Source organism: Cercospora beticola, chromosome 4 (genome assembly GCF_033473495.1).
Source record: "Cercospora beticola chromosome 4, complete sequence".
NCBI lineage: Eukaryota > Fungi > Ascomycota > Dothideomycetes > Mycosphaerellales > Mycosphaerellaceae > Cercospora > Cercospora beticola.
This window is the reverse complement of record NC_088938.1, coordinates 942486-958866: the sequence shown is the minus strand read 5'-3', so window position 1 is coordinate 958866 and position 16381 is coordinate 942486. Positions and strand designations below refer to the sequence as shown.

At 53.7% G+C, this 16381-nt stretch overlaps 6 protein-coding genes across 6 annotated transcripts; 3 read left to right on the top strand and 3 right to left on the bottom strand.

Moving 5' to 3' along the window:
• Window positions 1–1501: 1501 nt before the first annotated feature.
• Window positions 1502–4076, top strand: RHO25_006012 (uncharacterized protein; the record flags this gene model as incomplete). The annotated part of the gene is made up of 3 exons (XM_023596872.2): window positions 1502–1927; window positions 1979–3324; window positions 3380–4076. 3 exons carry the CDS (start codon window positions 1502–1504, stop codon window positions 4074–4076), a joined length of 2469 nt encoding a protein of 822 aa, XP_023451886.1.
• Window positions 4077–4499: 423 nt separating this feature from the next.
• RHO25_006011 (uncharacterized protein) lies at window positions 4500–4894 on the top strand (the record flags this gene model as incomplete). The annotated part of the gene is made up of 2 exons (XM_023596871.2): window positions 4500–4694; window positions 4745–4894. 2 exons carry the CDS (start codon window positions 4500–4502, stop codon window positions 4892–4894), a joined length of 345 nt encoding a protein of 114 aa, XP_023452990.1.
• Window positions 4895–5249: 355 nt separating this feature from the next.
• Window positions 5250–7539, top strand: RHO25_006010 (uncharacterized protein; the record flags this gene model as incomplete). Its single annotated transcript, XM_065602729.1, has 2 exons — window positions 5250–6558; window positions 7529–7539. 2 exons carry the CDS (start codon window positions 5250–5252, stop codon window positions 7537–7539), a joined length of 1320 nt encoding a protein of 439 aa, XP_065458801.1.
• Window positions 7540–8161: 622 nt separating this feature from the next.
• Window positions 8162–9531, bottom strand: RHO25_006009 (uncharacterized protein; the record flags this gene model as incomplete). Its single annotated transcript, XM_023596869.2, has 3 exons — window positions 8162–8304; window positions 8381–9439; window positions 9510–9531. The coding sequence occupies 3 exons, from the start codon at window positions 9529–9531 to the stop codon at window positions 8162–8164; spliced, it is 1224 nt and encodes a 407-aa protein (XP_023451901.1).
• Window positions 9532–11288: 1757 nt separating this feature from the next.
• Window positions 11289–13878, bottom strand: RHO25_006008 (uncharacterized protein; the record flags this gene model as incomplete). The annotated part of the gene is made up of 2 exons (XM_023596868.2): window positions 11289–11493; window positions 11555–13878. The coding sequence occupies 2 exons, from the start codon at window positions 13876–13878 to the stop codon at window positions 11289–11291; spliced, it is 2529 nt and encodes an 842-aa protein (XP_023451904.1).
• Window positions 13879–15590: 1712 nt separating this feature from the next.
• RHO25_006007 (uncharacterized protein) lies at window positions 15591–16355 on the bottom strand (the record flags this gene model as incomplete). The annotated part of the gene is made up of 4 exons (XM_023596867.1): window positions 15591–15854; window positions 15900–16061; window positions 16115–16244; window positions 16300–16355. The coding sequence occupies 4 exons, from the start codon at window positions 16353–16355 to the stop codon at window positions 15591–15593; spliced, it is 612 nt and encodes a 203-aa protein (XP_023451903.1).
• Between the last annotated feature and the right edge of the window lie 26 nt (window positions 16356–16381).

Sequence of the window (16381 nt, the reverse complement as noted above, 5' to 3'; positions counted from 1 at the left end):
TGTGCCCAGCATCTGACATTCGGGAAGCGGGCGTCAGCTCCTCTCACGCCTGTGCTACAGTATCGTTGTTGATCGTGGAGCCTACCGGTGCTACCATGCGGCCATGCCCATCTGGACGCACACTTCTCCCTGCGCCAGACTGTGTTCCAGACACGACGGTCGACCGGGGAATCTCATCTACGCACCAGATGCTCGGTGTCCTTTGCGATCCGGATGATCTCCCACGCGCAGCACCACCCTGGCATACGACGCCGATTTCAGACGCCACAGCGTCCTAGACTTCCAACTGCCTTCGTGTAGACAGGCTCTAGCTGGCTTGTCCTGGTACATCTCAGTCCTGCTCGTGGGTGAGATGGTTGTTGTTTGGTACATGCCACACACAGATGACCCACCCCGATCTTGTGGCTCGGCTCGTCGGCAAATCCTACCACTCATCGGGGTCAGTTACCTTACAATCAGCTCGATGATATTCCAACACCACACATGAAATGGTCGTTGATAATTACAAGACAGACGTGGCCAGGGCTTCGCAACGAGCATGCCACGCCCTGTCAAGATTTTGCCAGGAAGAGCTTCAACATGGCAAGGAATTGTGGCTGAAAGTCAAGGCATGGAATACAATCTTTTGTTCAAGTATCAGACCTTCGACTGCAGTTCGAGAACTAATAGGGCTTGCCCACGCCAACGGTGCCGAAATCTGCTTCAAGCAGCCCATCCGATCACGTCTTCATCCTCTGTCTTCATTGGATCTCCCGGGGCATCTCGCGGTCGCTTGGCGCACGTTGTGTGCATGGTCAGATCTGCCGACGGGGCGGTTCTTTCATCAGAAGCGCGGGCTCGTCGGATGGCGTGCTCTGAGCTAAACCGCGTTCACATTGCGACTCCATGAGAGACGCAAACGTGTGTAGTCGGACCCGCAACTGCGTAATATCCACGAGAAAATTGATTCTTGTCAGTCTTGGACGTTGAACAGGCAAAAAGTCTGCCTTCACAGCGCTCTCACTGCTGCGACCAGGCCTGGCTGTGAACATACAAAGCTCACGTACTGGCACCGTCGGGCTAGCATAACAAGCCCTACCAAGGTGCTTACACCCGCCCATTATTACGCCACCGACAGAACTGGACGCCGCACCAATCGAGGAACAGGCTCAGTGCCATCTCCCACGAAGAGTCCTCCCCCAAAGGACTGTACCTTGCGCTTCCACGCACTGTCGTGCTTCCGCAATCGGGAAGATCGTAGTTTTCGCCATCGCCTGGATCTATCACCTGCTCAAGCCCTGCGCCGGACGCACCAATACCCTTCTGTCCTTCGCGAGCTTGGATCTCGCAGGGTGTACATCTCCGGGAACGCATAATACTAGCGTCAGTCGGTCGAGGTCGGGCTAAGAGCGCCTGTGCAAAGACTAGCTCCCACGCGAAACTTTACCTCAAGCCATAAAACAGCGCCCTGGAGGCCCAGCATTCTTAGCATTCGCCCGTCGTCTCTTGACTTTCACTCACGATGGCTTCGACGAGTACCAAGATCGGCCATGGCTTGGCCAAGGTCCTGGGCATTAAACTGGACGACGGAACTCCAGGATCGAAACTCTCACGAGGAGAGTCAGTCTTCTCAGTTGAGAGTGCGGATTCGTACGTCGAACAAGAGCCTACGGCAGCAGAGTGGCTTCGCGATGTGATACCATCTGGCACGGACGTTCTACACTACTGCCACAACCTATTCCCCTTCACGAAATGGATCCTGCGCTATAACGCTCAGTGGTTGTATGGTGACCTGGTTGCTGGTATCACTGTCGGCGCAGTCGTCGTGCCACAGAGTATGGCGTACGCCCAACTGGCTCAGCTCCCTGTCGAATACGGTCTCTACTCATCCTTCATGGGTGTGCTTATCTACTGGTTTTTTGCGACTTCCAAGGACATCACTATCGGTGTAAGTACAGGGCGTTCATGCCAAAGATGAAGACGAGCTGACATTGCGCAGCCCGTAGCAGTCATGTCAACCATCGTCGGCAACATCGTCATCTCGGTCGCTAAGAAAGATCCCACGATTGAAGGACACGTCGTTGCCTCAGCCCTGGCCGTCATTGTCGGCGCCATAGTCTGCTTTCTCGGCCTCGCGCGTCTCGGATGGCTTGTTGAGTTCATCTCGCTCGCTTCGATCTCCGCTTTCATGACTGGTTCTGCCATCAATATCGCGGTCGGTCAAGTCCCGGCCTTGATGGGTATTTCGAGCAAGATCGTGAACAACCGGGACTCGACGTATCTGGTCGTTATCAACACCTTGAAGCACTTGGGTTCTTCGAAGCTCGACGCAGCGCTTGGGCTTACAGCACTTACAATGCTGTACCTCATTCGATCGAGCCTCAACTTCGCCGCAAGGAAGCAGCCTCAGCACAAGAAGCTCTACTTCTTCTTGGCCACCCTTCGAACGGCCTTTGTGATCTTGCTCTATACCATGATCGCCTGGCTCATGAACCTCAACTTGGAGGACCACGACGCTAAGAAGTCTCCGATTGCAATCCTGGGCACAGTGCCACGAGGATTCAAACACGCCGCCGTTCCGACGGTGAACAGCAACATCATCAGCCTTTTTGCAGGCGAGCTGCCAGCGTCCGTCATCGTACTCCTCATTGAGCACATATCGATCTCAAAGTCTTTCGGAAGAGTCAACAACTACACCATCGACCCTTCACAGGAGTTGGTCGCCATCGGCGTCACCAACCTCCTTGGTCCATTCCTCGGTGGTTACCCCGCTACTGGTTCTTTCTCCAGAACAGCCATTAAGTCGAAAGCTGGTGTGCGTACCCCATTTGCTGGTGTCATCACGGCCGTGGTCGTACTTCTCTCGATCTACGCTCTGCCTGCGGTTTTCTTCTACATTCCGAAGGCAGCGCTCAGCGCCGTCATTATTCACGCTGTAGGAGATCTGATCACGCCACCGAACACCGTCTACCAATTTTGGAGAGTCTCGCCGCTGGAAGTGCCCATCTTCTTCGCCGGTGTTATCATCACCGTATTCACGACCATTGAGATCGGTGTATACGTCACTGTTGCCGCGTCTGCAGCGCTGCTGATTTTCAGACTATTCAAGGCACAAGGACGCTTCCTTGGCAAGGTTAAGGTCCGAGACATGCCTAGCGGCCAACTTATCGATGGCGAGGCGAAGCGTAGCGGTTCTGGAGCTGGAACTGGAGCTGTGGCCAACGGTCACGATTCCTACCCCACCAGAGATGTTTTCATCCCATTCGACAACCAGGACGGCTCAAATCCGGCGATTCAACCTCAGCATGCGTACCCAGGTGTCTTTATATTCAGATTCTCCGAAGGGTAAGCTTCAATTTCTCACCAAATCCATCATCACGCCTGCTAACGCACGATTCAGATTTAACTACCCGAACGCCAATCATTACTTGGACTATTTGAGCAAGGTCATCTTCGAGCAGACGCAACGTACAAACCCACACAGCTACGCCAGGCCTGGAGACCGCCCGTGGAATGACCCAGGTCCAAGGCCAGGCAAGGAAGTCAATGTCGATGATCATCGACCAACACTGAAGGCTATCGTCATTGACTTCTCTTCCGTCAACAATGTCGACCTTACCTCGATTCAGAACTTGATCGATGTTCGCAACCAGCTCGATCGATACACTGCACCGGAGCGCGTTCAATGGCATTTCGCATGCATCAACAACCGTTGGACCAAGCGTGCCCTCGCGAATGCTGGCTTTGGCTATCCTTCTGTCGACAGCGAAGATGCCTTCCAGAGATGGAAGCCCATTTTCAGTGTGGCGGAGATCGGAGGCGCCTCGAGTGCAGCCGCTGCAGGAGATGAAGCATACAGCAAGCAGTTCTACCACACACAGTCTAAGGACCTCGAAAGCAGGCGACCTGATGATGACAGCATCAACGCTTCAGAATCTTCCAGCGACATTAACACTCAGCTAAAAGACTCCGCGACTTACAAGGCGAAGGTCGCTGTGGTGCAGGGCCTGAACAGACCTTTTTTCCACATCGATGTGACTAGTGCCGTCCAAAGCGCTGTTTCCGGTATCGAGGCACAGGGAAAGAATGTAGAGTAATGCACACAAATATCGTGTGGAGGAACGTTTCTTGTACATAGATTCTGAGCAGGCGCATAGCGATCACCCCAGGCATTAAATGAGCAATTGACATGTTACTTTTCATTCTTCCTTGTCCATGAACCCTGCTTGCAATACTCCAAGTCGCCTCTGTGGTCGCTGTGTTCGACATGGCCTTGGCAACAGCCATAGCTGCCAAGCTGGGCGGGGCAAGGGACATTAAGTTGGATCTTGCGACAGCAACCTCACGTCCTACGTCTCACGCTCAGACTTTGGCCCGGGCTCAGCCTATTTACAGTAGACGAATTGCTTCCGTCCTCGCTAGCTTGCAGTTCATCATCCTCTTCAGCCGGCAGACCCGTGTCCTCGCGCCTTGCCTTCTTCCATTGCTCCTCCGATTCACACCATCAGCTGTCAGCAAATATGGCTTCGAATGATGAGACTATCGTGTCCCCAGTCACAACGCGAGCACCAGATCTCACTGCTTCAATAGCTGCTGTCAATGCACAGCCTGTGGAGTTGGACAGCACTCCCGCTTCACCTGAGAAGGTGCGGCGGAGCTCTCGAGCGACTGCCTTGGAGCAAGCTGAGACCAAGCTCACTCCAGCTGAGCAAGAGGTCAGACATGCGATACGAAATATACTCTGAGCTCACTAACGACATTTCAGCGCTTGAAAGAACTGGCTAAGACTCGCAAAGCTGATCCAGCAGTTATGCAAGATATTCCGCAGATTCCGACCGCCGAAGAATTGGAGATCGCCGAGGACAGCAAAGATGCTACTGATGCTGCAGGTCGAAGCACCGAGGGCTCAGCTTAGCTCTTTTGACTTGAATACAAGCTCAGATGCGTATTCGGCTGGTGCCTATTGCGTCGGCAGCGGGCTGAATATTCGTACACATTTGCCGCGCACAATATCGGGTTTCGTTACAACACGTCTTCTGGCTTGATATAGGATGGACTGCCTTCTATTGCGACTATATTCTTACCTCAAGGCGCCGGAACAGGCAAAGAAGCATTTTTCTGCCAACTTTTCTTTGTTCTAAACAGTGCTTGGACTTGCCGCAATGGACCTGTATACGCAGTCCCGTTTGTGATTTCTTTGTCTGCCGGGTCACCACTTCTCAAGCTGGACACGATCTTTTCGCACTACACTATGCATCCACGTCGCCAAGATGTTCGTGGACGACAGGCCGCTCTCGACATTTGGGCCTACGCAAGGTTGGAATATGTACCAGCCTGTGCCCATCAATCCTCCACATAAGAAGCCTCCGATCGGAACATCACTATACACTGAGCCGAAGGCTCCAATGCCGCCGCGCTTGAGCAAGACACCTTCGTCATCTTCCTTACGCGGCTTGGAAAAGAACATTCCACCCTTCCAGACCTTCTTGCTTCGCACACCGCCTCTGGAGCACAATCACGACAAGCCACTACCGGCACCACCAATACAGGCACCGAGATCAGATGCGAGCTCTGAAAGACGGCGATCTAGCAGTGTTTACAGTCGCACGCCAAGTCACTGGGCTCCGGAGTCAGTGTCGTCATGGCGGACCGACGACTTGCAAGAGGACATACGACTGCCCGAGCGGTCGATCGCCTACAGCAGTAGTGTCCCGGATCTCAAGGCCAACGCAGATGCATCTGATGCGTCCGCTGTATTTCTCGAGCCACGAGCATTCGATCCTCTGTTAGCGAGCCCTACCGTGAGCACGATCATGTCTGACAGTTCGCCTTCCGCATCTCGCCCAGCAACCACACTTCTGCCGCAATCAGAGACGCCGATGTCGCCGGACAAGAGCATCAATACCATATCGTTAGCGCAAGCAAAAGAGGCAATACACTCGCCAGAAAGACTCTTGCCTGAAGAGCTGCTTGCTCGAACAATGAGTAAGACGAAATCCATGCTGCACTCCAGATCAACGAGTTCAGACCTTTTTGGCATGCGAGCAATTTCGTCGTCGACTGAGTACCCAATCAGTGCTACATTGGTTGACAGGCAAGGTAGAACAAGGAGCATTACCACGCCACCAGCGATTGCTTCTCTGCCTGTCGAGTACCCCTTCCCGGCACTACATAGTCCGTTACCGTCGGTCAATGCCTTTCATGTTGGACTCGGGCCTGCTCGAGATATGGCACCTCCAGCTCCAACAGTAATCAGTCAGCCAGAGTACGAAGGAGGAACTATGCATGAGCCACAGCGTGAGAGGAACAAGCCAAATTTGGATTTATCTGGATACACCATCCCGCCATCTCCTGAAACCTTTGTGCCGGATGCATATCGATTTCAGCTGGGAGACAAGCCTAAAACTGCTACAGAGGAATATCACACTGCGCTTGCGCAGGACTACCAACAACCGAACTTTGACACGACCGGATATGACTCAGACGACAGCATTAGAAGACACATGAAGATGATTCCACAGCCACTATTTTCCGGCAAGAACCGTGTCCAGAAACCAACCTCCCTGCGAAAGAGCTCCGGTGCTTCGCGTTACATACCACGAAGTAACAGTCAAAATTCTATTGCAAGCTCTCGAGGTTCGAATAGTTTTGATCTGCGTCTTTCGGTGTCGACAGCAGACTCCCGACATGCTAGTGGTGGTAGCGGCTTTGGCCACATCCCGATCTCTCCGCCATCAAGACAGCATATGCATGCCCAGCGCACATCTGTCGAAAGAGGGCGTTCACTCCGCACAGCAGAGCACCATCAAGATCTAGATCCGCGAATGGACCCTATATACAATTCGCAGTCTGATCAGCAGGTCCGCCGGGGCACTTCAGTCAGAGAAATGAAGAGATCGAGGCCGGGCTTTTCGAGCAGACTGAAACCGAGAAACTCATCGAAGTCTAGACCAAGCATTGATACGACAGACCATCCCAGAGAGCTCAACTCTCGCAGAGACTCCGAAATGGGCAGCCCGACTCTGGGAACAGCATTCGTACCTGCTCTTGCCAGTGTAGGTAATACAGGACCAGGGGCACCTTTACTCAGCAGATCTGTCATCGAAATGAAGCTCAAGACACCTCAAACCAGCCCACAGACGTCCCCACTCGGCGACCACATTCCCTCCCCTTCCTCATTCACAGGACAACAAACCCCCAACTCAGAAACACTCGATGACTTCCCTATCTTCAACAAAAAGCCTTTCTTCCAACGCGTTGGGATGAAGAGCCTCCGAAAAGCTCGAAGACGTTCTTCCACTGCAACCGATCGGAGCGTCAGTCCCTCAAGTGTCCGACCCTCTCCACAATCACCACATCTCTATTCTCCCGCTCATCCACCTTTTCCAACACCCAAGAAACAGAATATCGAAATCCCACACCTAGGATGGACACACACTTCCAAACAAAACTTCGACGAAGCCGTTTCTCCACCCGGGACACCAACAAACACAAGTCGAGCCAAACTTCCTCTCCTAAGTAACCCTTTCAAATCCTTACGTTCAAATAGCAATGCAGTAGAACATGCGGACGAAGACGGAAGCACTTCTCCTGTCCGAAAAGGAAGTATTTTCGGTAGCGTGCTGGAACGTTTCACGCACGATAAAGGACAGAAAAGAAGAGAGGATTTGAAGAAATTGATTCGAGTTGTGCCGAACGTGAGCCCTGTAGTTCCAACAGCAACGGCGTACGCTGCGGAGAATGGGAATAGGAATTCGCAGGGACGGCCGAGTATTGGGAACAGAGCAAGTACGGAGGTGAAGAGGAGGTCAAGTTTGTTGCAGAGGAGGATGAGTGCTTATGGGTGGATGTGAGATGGTTCTACACTGGTCGTGTTATTAATATGTCTTTTCATGATAGTCATACACATCCATATACGACAGCATATACGCAAACTGACGAAAGTCTTGCACTAGGCATATATATGTTCAATTCATTACAGCACTATGCTGACTTGAGAGCGTCATTCATTCATTTACGCATAGGAAGTTAAAGATTCGATCGAGCGCATGCCTTGAGCCAGCCAACGCAAACGAAACCCATCCCTTCGTGGACCATCACCAGAACTGTCGTCATCACATCATCGCGATCTTCGGAATGTTTTCTGGAAGTAGACCGGCAAATGTTGTATCATTGGACCCTCCTACTTCTTTCCAATGTTCAATTTATCCTTGATCTTGTCCAAAGCACCCTGCTTTTCTCCACTGTCGGTGCTGCTATTGTTGTTGGATGCCGGGCCGCCTGTTGCGCCGCCGGTGTTTGCTGCTGTGTTGTCCGCGACTTCAGCTACAGGAAGAAGTCAGCACCTCTCCTCTCTCTTACTCACAACATCTTCACAATTGGTGATTGTTCGGTCACTTACAAGTCGGCTGACCCTCTGTGCTACTCACTCCTCCCTGCCCAGACGTAGATGCACGCTTCTCGGGCAGATCGGGCACAATCTTACTCTCGCCCCAGTGCTCTTCACCGAGTCTCTGGCCGCCTGCTGTTGGGATGGCATCGACGTTTTCCAATTTACCACCTGCCATCTTATCGGCTGGCTTCGGAGGCTTGTGGTTATCTTTCTCGTCTGCATCGGCAGGTTGCTGTTGACGGACTTCGGTGTCTTTCATTTCGGGCATGTTAGTGTGTGATTTGGAGTTTGTGGTTGCGCCTAATGCTGATGGAACTGTTTTGGTGCCTTCGTTAGCACTGAAGTCTGGTCCGGTCTTTGTGAGGTGGCTGCCTGCTGTCACGGTGGTGTCTGGTTCGGAGTTGCTCGGGTTGTTCAGTGAGGATGGAGGTGGTGTGGTTGTGTTGGTAGTGCTATCGCCCGGGATCGACCTCTGAGGAATGCTTTGGTCTGTCGTACTGATAGAGTTGCTGCCCACTGCCCCCGCCGGCTCTGTCGTGGCCAGAGTTGACGGACGCGTCCTGTCCGGGATCTCGGCAGTGAAGCTTCCACTACTGCTCTCATGCTTGTGACCGGTACCAGAGGCAGCCGCCACAGCAACAGCAGGAGCACTCGTAGATGCACCGATTCCGGCCAGAGCAGTGACGCTTCCTGCATTCCACGCCGGCTGAGTGTCCTCGGCCTTCTTCTCTTCTGGTTTGCTCAGACCGAGGAACGATTTGACAGTATCGACAAGACCATGCTCTTCGCTCGAAACCGGGCTTCCAATGTAGGCTGATCCACTGACACCACCAGCATCTTTGCCTATTCCTCCTGTGGGGTCGTCCGATCCTGGATTACTGGCCGGAGGCTGCTCACGGATGGGTTCAGGCGCTGGATGGGAGGTATTCGTACCTGTACCTTCATTGGCGGCCGAGCCGCTCTGGTTGGCCTGTGTAGCTTCCTTCACATACTGAGCACCTTCCTGGTGGATTTGCTGAGGAGTAGTCTCAGCTCCACGCTGCTCAGTGTTGGGGATACCGCCGACGCCTGCCATGGTCCTCTGATTAGCCTGGAATTCCTTTGGGTCCTTTGGAGTCCTGGGAATTGGTCTACGTACTGTTATCGTGCAGAGCAGACATGGTGAGAAAGTCTTATATATGGGTCGTGCAGGTGTACTACGTCAAGAGACAGGTAAAAGCAGGCTCTAGGCGAGAGTCCAAGAGTCTAAGAATATATGCAAACCACTATGCTGCAAGCACGCGAGCGAGACAAGCAGCTCTTATATGTCGAAGCTGGCTACTAGCAGCCAAAGGTTCCTCATTCCTGCCAACAGGATCGAAAAGAGGGGCCGCCCTCGCCATCGAGTGCACACAGGCGCTGTTGCGTATGGCAGCTACGTCAAGGGAGGCCCCAAAGCTGGAACTCGGGCAGTATAGGCTGTAGAGATGACGGAAGCGAGCTCCATTGCGGTCTGGGAGCTGCTGCGCTGGCCTGTCGAACCTGTGGCATGGCCGTCAAAGCCGGGCGCGTTGATCGAGGCTGCCGGTAGAGTTGCATGGAAGGAATGGTCACACGCGTGGCCACGGCGTCTCTGTTTCGTGCCACAGCCAGCGAGTGGGGCAGCAGTGGGCGATCAATTGACATCATACGGCACGTCAAAAACGTGCTCCACCGAGCAAGCAAAAAGCATCATGTCTTGTCTCGCGGGAATGTCCGGAGCGATTGGTCCTCGTTGGTCAGAATCCCAGCACAAGCATTTGACCCAAGAGCCCGAAATGCTCGTTTGCCTGAGATGCTGGAGAAGCCGAATCTGGCATGTGCTGATGATACACAGATCGTTATCAGTTGCGATGCTTTTTCCCATCTCTCATCTCGGACTTTCCCAGATTGAGGCGTTTCTTGGTGCAGCATTGGATGGTACAGCCAAGCGGCCAAGTACGAAGAACACCATGTCCGACAAGAGGATATCTTGGGGACGCCCTGAGGTGAAGTTTGGTAACCACGTTCGCCTTTCGGAGCTCCCCTGGTCAGACTACGCTGTTCCTGAGGCTCCCATCGGTATACATGACTCGGGTTCCGTATGCAGAGTATGGCGCGGCTGTGCTATTGCTGTTGCATTGGAACAGTTGGGTGAGCCACAGAGAGAACCGTAACAGTGCAGTGTACCATGGTCACAGCTCACGAACCAGGCAAGTTTTGTCGTGCAGGATAACTGCAGCCATGCAACGCTGCAATGCCTCGACGACTGATCAGCACAGCAGAATGCACTTTATCACCTGGCATGATTCGAAGAAACAGCAAACGCGTCTGTGGACTGACATTCGAACTGATATTCGAAATACTGATCTGATGATGACGAAGACTCTCTTTCTTCCGTAGTGCGATTTCCTTTCCTGCGCCGCGACTTCCCTGAGTTCACATTTCCTAGGTCGGAAAACATCCAGGAGCCGTTCTGTTTTTCTCTATATCTCCGCCAAACTTTTGGCTGAGAGACAGCGCTTTTTTTCCTCCTCACTCTCTCATGAAACTCTCAGCTACCCAAATCTCGACTCGCCCGAGTCTCAACAACGAACGTCCATCGACTAGCTTGCCGCCTTTCCCAAGCTGATGAAGAAATCTAGACTCGATGAAATTCCCACCTCTCACCCCAAAAAGTCAAAAGAATTCAAGTGTCACGGCCGTCGCATGGTGAGTGAATATAAGACAATAGAAAATATACATTAGCCGGTAATGTGAAAACCAGAGCGACCGGAAAAGTCGCGTGTCGCTTCCTGGGAAGGTGTAGAAAAAGTTCCTGGAACAAAGGGATAAAATGTAAGAAGACCAGCGTGAGGCGAACGAGCGCGATTTTCGTCTGCGGCCGGGCGAGCGATTGGGCGGGGTTTCAGGAAAGGCATCATGATTTCTCTGGTTTCCTCTTGCCCCATATTGACCTCGATCGGCTTCGTCCACCAGCAGGAGGTCGTTCGCCGCGGCCGTCGTCGGCGGGTATCGGGGGAGGTTCGGGTTTCTTGTCCTTCTTATCGGACTTGTCTTTCGACGAAAGATCACCAGATATAATGGAGACATTGCTGTTGTCCATGTATTTGGCTTTGTAGATCCTGAACGGACAAAGTCAGTATACGCGTGAAAACTGCGAGATAAAGATTGAGAACGACTCACCAGCTGTTACCAGCCATGCTCATGCCCATGTCAGCCGCTTTCCTGTACAAGGCTGCGGCTCTCTTCAAATCCTTCTTGACACCGACGCCTTGCGTATAGCAGAAAGCAGCTTCGGCAAGGGCATCAACATCTCCCCAAGAGCCGGCAATCTCATAACATCGCACTGCGAGAGCTTTGTCTTTGGTACAGCCCCAGCCGTTCATGGAAGAGATGCCGAGCTCGTATATCGCAAGAGCGTATTGGGCCTTTCTCTTCTTCCTCTCGGCCGGGTCAAGTTTCTTGCCGCTGCCATTGGTTGAATTTAGCTTCTCCTCCGCATCTGCAACGTCGAGCCCTGCAGTGTCAATGGCCTTCCGCAGCCACTTGACACCTTCTGCTTGATTCGGGCGCATACCCCAGCCGTGTCGACAGGCGAGCGCATACAAAAGCATGGCGGTCGGTAGACCGGCAAGTGCCGCCAATCGCAAGTGATAAGTCGATTTGTTCGTGGCCCCTGCATCGTGGGCTTCGATACCAATGTCGAGGTGTTCTTCGGGCGTGACATCTGCAGAAAGTGCCTTCTTGTGAAGAGGCTTGATCGTGCGATCTGTGCTCTCTGTGTTCACAGAAGGTGTATGCAGTGAAGCAACTTCTGATTGATGCAGTGGTGAGCGGTCTACAGAGATCTTATGCGCCACGTCTCTTGCGCGCGGGTCCGCAGATTGACTCCTAATTATGCTGGCCTCTGGTGCGAGACTTCGGCCCTGCCGCGGAGCATCTGATAGTGCGGGTGAAGAATGGCCCTCAAACATGGGGCTGTCGGATTGGTTGCGTTCATGGCCGCGCACTTCTTGTGATGGAGTGCGGCCGTGCTTGGTGTCCCATTCGAACTGCTTTTGAATCCAGGAGTCTCGGAAAGCTGTTGAGTCTCGGTCAACAGGTCTGCCTCGTGGAAGAGCATATTTCGCGTAGATGTAGGACGATGAACTAGTGCCACCCGGTGTCACGGATCCGTCTTCTGGAAAACCTCCGATCGGCTGACCATGCAGAGTAGGACTGGCCACATCCACAACACTACTGCTACGTAGATATTGGGGAATTCGGATGTCCAACTTCGGAGCCGGCTTCGAATCGTCACCAGAGTTGCCGCGCGAAACGGCTTGCTTGTAAGACGCTTCAGTGCTGCTACTCCTATCCGAAGCCTGCCTATGGGGAATTTGCGGTCTTTGGTCAAAGGAAGGCCGGCTCTCGAACGATGGCCTGGGCCGCATAGCGTCTGAAGAAGGCCTACCAGAACTACTCATCGGCCTTGAGAAATTGTTGAAGGCGGCAGAGGGGCGATGCATCTGCTGCGAACCATTAATGGAATACTCGGATGTCATCGAAGGCGACCTGTGCATTGGCTGCATCCAAGGCGAGAAAGGCGATTGCGGTCGAGACATGTTGCTGCTGCCAGATAGCTTGCGTGCAGAGGGATGGCCAGTTGACTCATTCGCAGAAGCAGCATCTTCGTCGCCGCTGTCAGGCGGTACAGATCGAATGCTCTGAAAGCTTCTGGGTGATCTAGGATAGCGAGGCGACTGAGGCGGCGCAAGGCCTCGTTCCTTCTCCGATCTTTGCGACTGGAGTGATCTCTGCGATCGCTGCGAGTCGTTCGTCCTGGTCCTGGGATGTGAGGATATTGTATCGATGCTGTCCGTCAAACTCGGTGGCACGTTCGGTGACGGCGCCTGGACGTTGACATTGGGCTCCACGGGTTCTGGGGATGTTGCTCGTGGGATGCCAAAGTAGTCTTGCTCGCTCTTCCCGGCTGTCTGCGACTCTGGTTCGGCGCCTTCCTGCGCATCGTAGAACGGGGTGGGTAGAGCAGGCACATCGGGCGCGTCGTCGTCCGTAATGTACGACGCGCGATCGAGAGTTGGATAATAACTCACTGGCCTTTGGCTGTCAGGAGTCTGTGTCGAGGGCTGGCTGCCGCCCTGCGACTGCGGGCTGGTGATGTCCTCTTCTTCCTCTTCCACGTCCGTCATCCTGCTCTGGTCGCTGATTGACCGGAAGAAGTCTGGTCGGTTTCTGAACTCTTTCTCCACCAACTTGTGATCCAGTCTGCTCACTCTGCGCCCAGCTTGCTCCTCGCGTCTCTTCTCCTCAGCCAACTGCTGCTTCAACATCCTGCTCTGCATCGCGATGAAGTCCAGCGGCGACATGGCCGGTGGCACCTCGCCCGCGCGCGGTGACGGCAGGTCTCTGCCCAAGAAGGGCATTCGCGGCTTGTCGAAGACTTCATCCTGTCCATTATCTGCCTTGGTATCCCGCAGGTTCAGGTGCGTGGGTCGCGGACCCATGATGTTTGTGTTGCGCTCTCTTTGCGCTGCAAATCATGCGGAGTCCTGGCGCAGCACAGCATATGAAGATGCAATGGTGAATACGATGGCCCGGCCTGAGCTCCGCCACAGTTCAGCCTATTCCCGTATTCTTTGTGTGGTAGGGGTGTATGTGCAACCCGGCCAGCTTCCAATGGCGCTTCCAGTGGTGGCGGAGGTCGCTCGCTGCGCCCAACAACGGCCGCGTGCTGGCAATAACACGGCGGCGGAGAACAAACACGGAGGGTGGAATTATGAGATAGTCGAAAGGAGCGGACGGCGGAGGGCAGAGGTGGTGACGGGATGCAACGCATGGAGCACTGCCACTGGCGAAGAAGCAGACGGCGTTGTCAAAAGACACACCCATACACACACAACTGCACACACGCGCGCGCTGGCCGCTCTCACACGCCCCTTGAACATCGTGCCCAGCCTTGCAGCCCACATCGAACTGCGGCCAATCAGCGGACGCGTGCTCCTGATCGCCGTCCCGCCATGCTTCGCTAAGTCCTTTCTACGATGAAGCGCCGCGGAGCCCGTCCTCACCTTATCTCTTCTCCTCCATGCCACTGGTTGTGTGCTGCCAGCTTCATTTTGCTGTCGCCACTCCTCCACGCGTCATCAGATTCGTGCACGAAGATCAAACAGGCGCGTCACACGCGATTCAGACTTTGTCGCAGACTCCGACCAGCAGTGTCGGCCTCACGGCTTGGCGGCGAGCTAGGCTGCTTTCGCTCTTGCCGATGCCCTGCTTCCGCGAAGAGAGATCCACCATCGTGGAGACGCAGGCCGCCACTCTAATTTTGGACGTTCGAGAAGAGCTTGTTGAACAAGCACGCCGCGACCTCTTCCCTCACACCACCGCACCCAGTCAGCCTGGGGCTGAAGGCTGACGCCGTGTGTGGCAAGAGGACGGCAGGAGCAGTTTGCCACTGTCATGGCTGCTGGTGTGCTATTCCATGGCGAGAGGACTCGTGTTCAGTCGATTTGGCTGGGTCTAAGCTGCTGCAGGTGAGGGCGGGTACGATGCACATTGGAGCATTTTCGGAGAATATTGATGCAGGAACACGGTCGACGCAGGAACGCGAGCCACTTCTGCTTCGAGATCACGGTCTACCCACCTTCACTCCCAAGTCCACGCATGGCGTGCTGTTCAAGATTGTCCACGATGCGATCAGGGCGTGGACTCGCGTGGCAGAACCGGGCGCTCTCGTTGGGCTGATACAGTAGCAGTTTACAGCACTCGCAAAGACCTGTCACGTCCGATTTCGGCGATCCAGGAAGACTTCACACTGCAATGATTCAATCATACCTTGAACGGAAGGCAAACATTATGCTGGCACCTCGATCTTTACGCAAGCATTGGCAACAAACGTGCTAATTCGAAATCGCCAGGCCTGCTTCCTGAATGTCTGCCAACGCCGCCTCCGCCTTACTTGTAGTCAAGCACTCCAATACCGCTCACGGAACGTTTGGTGTGGCTATCCAACGACATGTTGGTGCACATCGCTCAGCCAAGCCTAATTGTTCCTCAGCTGGTTCCCTCAATTTGCGGAGATATGTACAAGGAATGAAGCTCTGCCCAAAGACCCTCCTGCTTCGATGGCTATCCTGCGTCAACCCTGCCTGAAGCGCAAATACCAGTCCCAGCCGCCTGAAAAAGAGTGTCAGCAAAGCCAGTCCGCGCAAGATTCTTAGTACCCTGGGAGGCATTTCCACCGACTGTGAGCCTTGAGGACGTTGATAGCCAGATGCGGCATCTCATCCAGGAGCGCATCAAGGCGCTCCCCATGCAACTCGTCCAGATTGTGCGAGATGAGCCGCACGATCTCGCGACGAATTTCTAGCGGAGTCTCGGGGTTGTTGTAAAGTTGTCTTGCCCTTTCGATGACATTGCTTTTGACGATCTCACAACTGATGACAGCAAGTGCGAACGCCCTGAGCGTAGGCATCATGTACTATCCATGTCAGCATCAACTCCGTACGAAGAACACCGGACTCACCCTGTCTGCCAAAGCAATCATGCTCAGATGGAACTTTGTGTATTCCACTATTCCTTCCCTGCCTCCTGGGCCGCAGTATCGGCCGTGGTACATGAATTCCACCAGAGCGCCGATCTGGTCGACCTCAACCTCTTTGAGCACTGCGCGACCGGACTGGCTTTCCTGCGGCAACTGTTAGCGAAAGTTCACGTTCCGACTGTGAGGAAAAGACTGACAACAAAACGTTCGTTGGTGCTCATTTTGTACAGCATATCGGAGTGCATCATTAGCACGATCTTGTGCACTTTCCACTCTTTTTCGCCAACAGCTAGAACGAAGTCGGAATGTGCACCCGTATCGAGGATCCTGTAAGTATTAGATTTTCCATCGCTCATTTCTGTTGGGCGGAGTGTTGGCTCACTTTCGAAGAACATCATGTATGGCATCCATACGAACTTCGGAACCGAAGTCGCTCATCTTGGAGGAGTGCAAGATGGCGATAG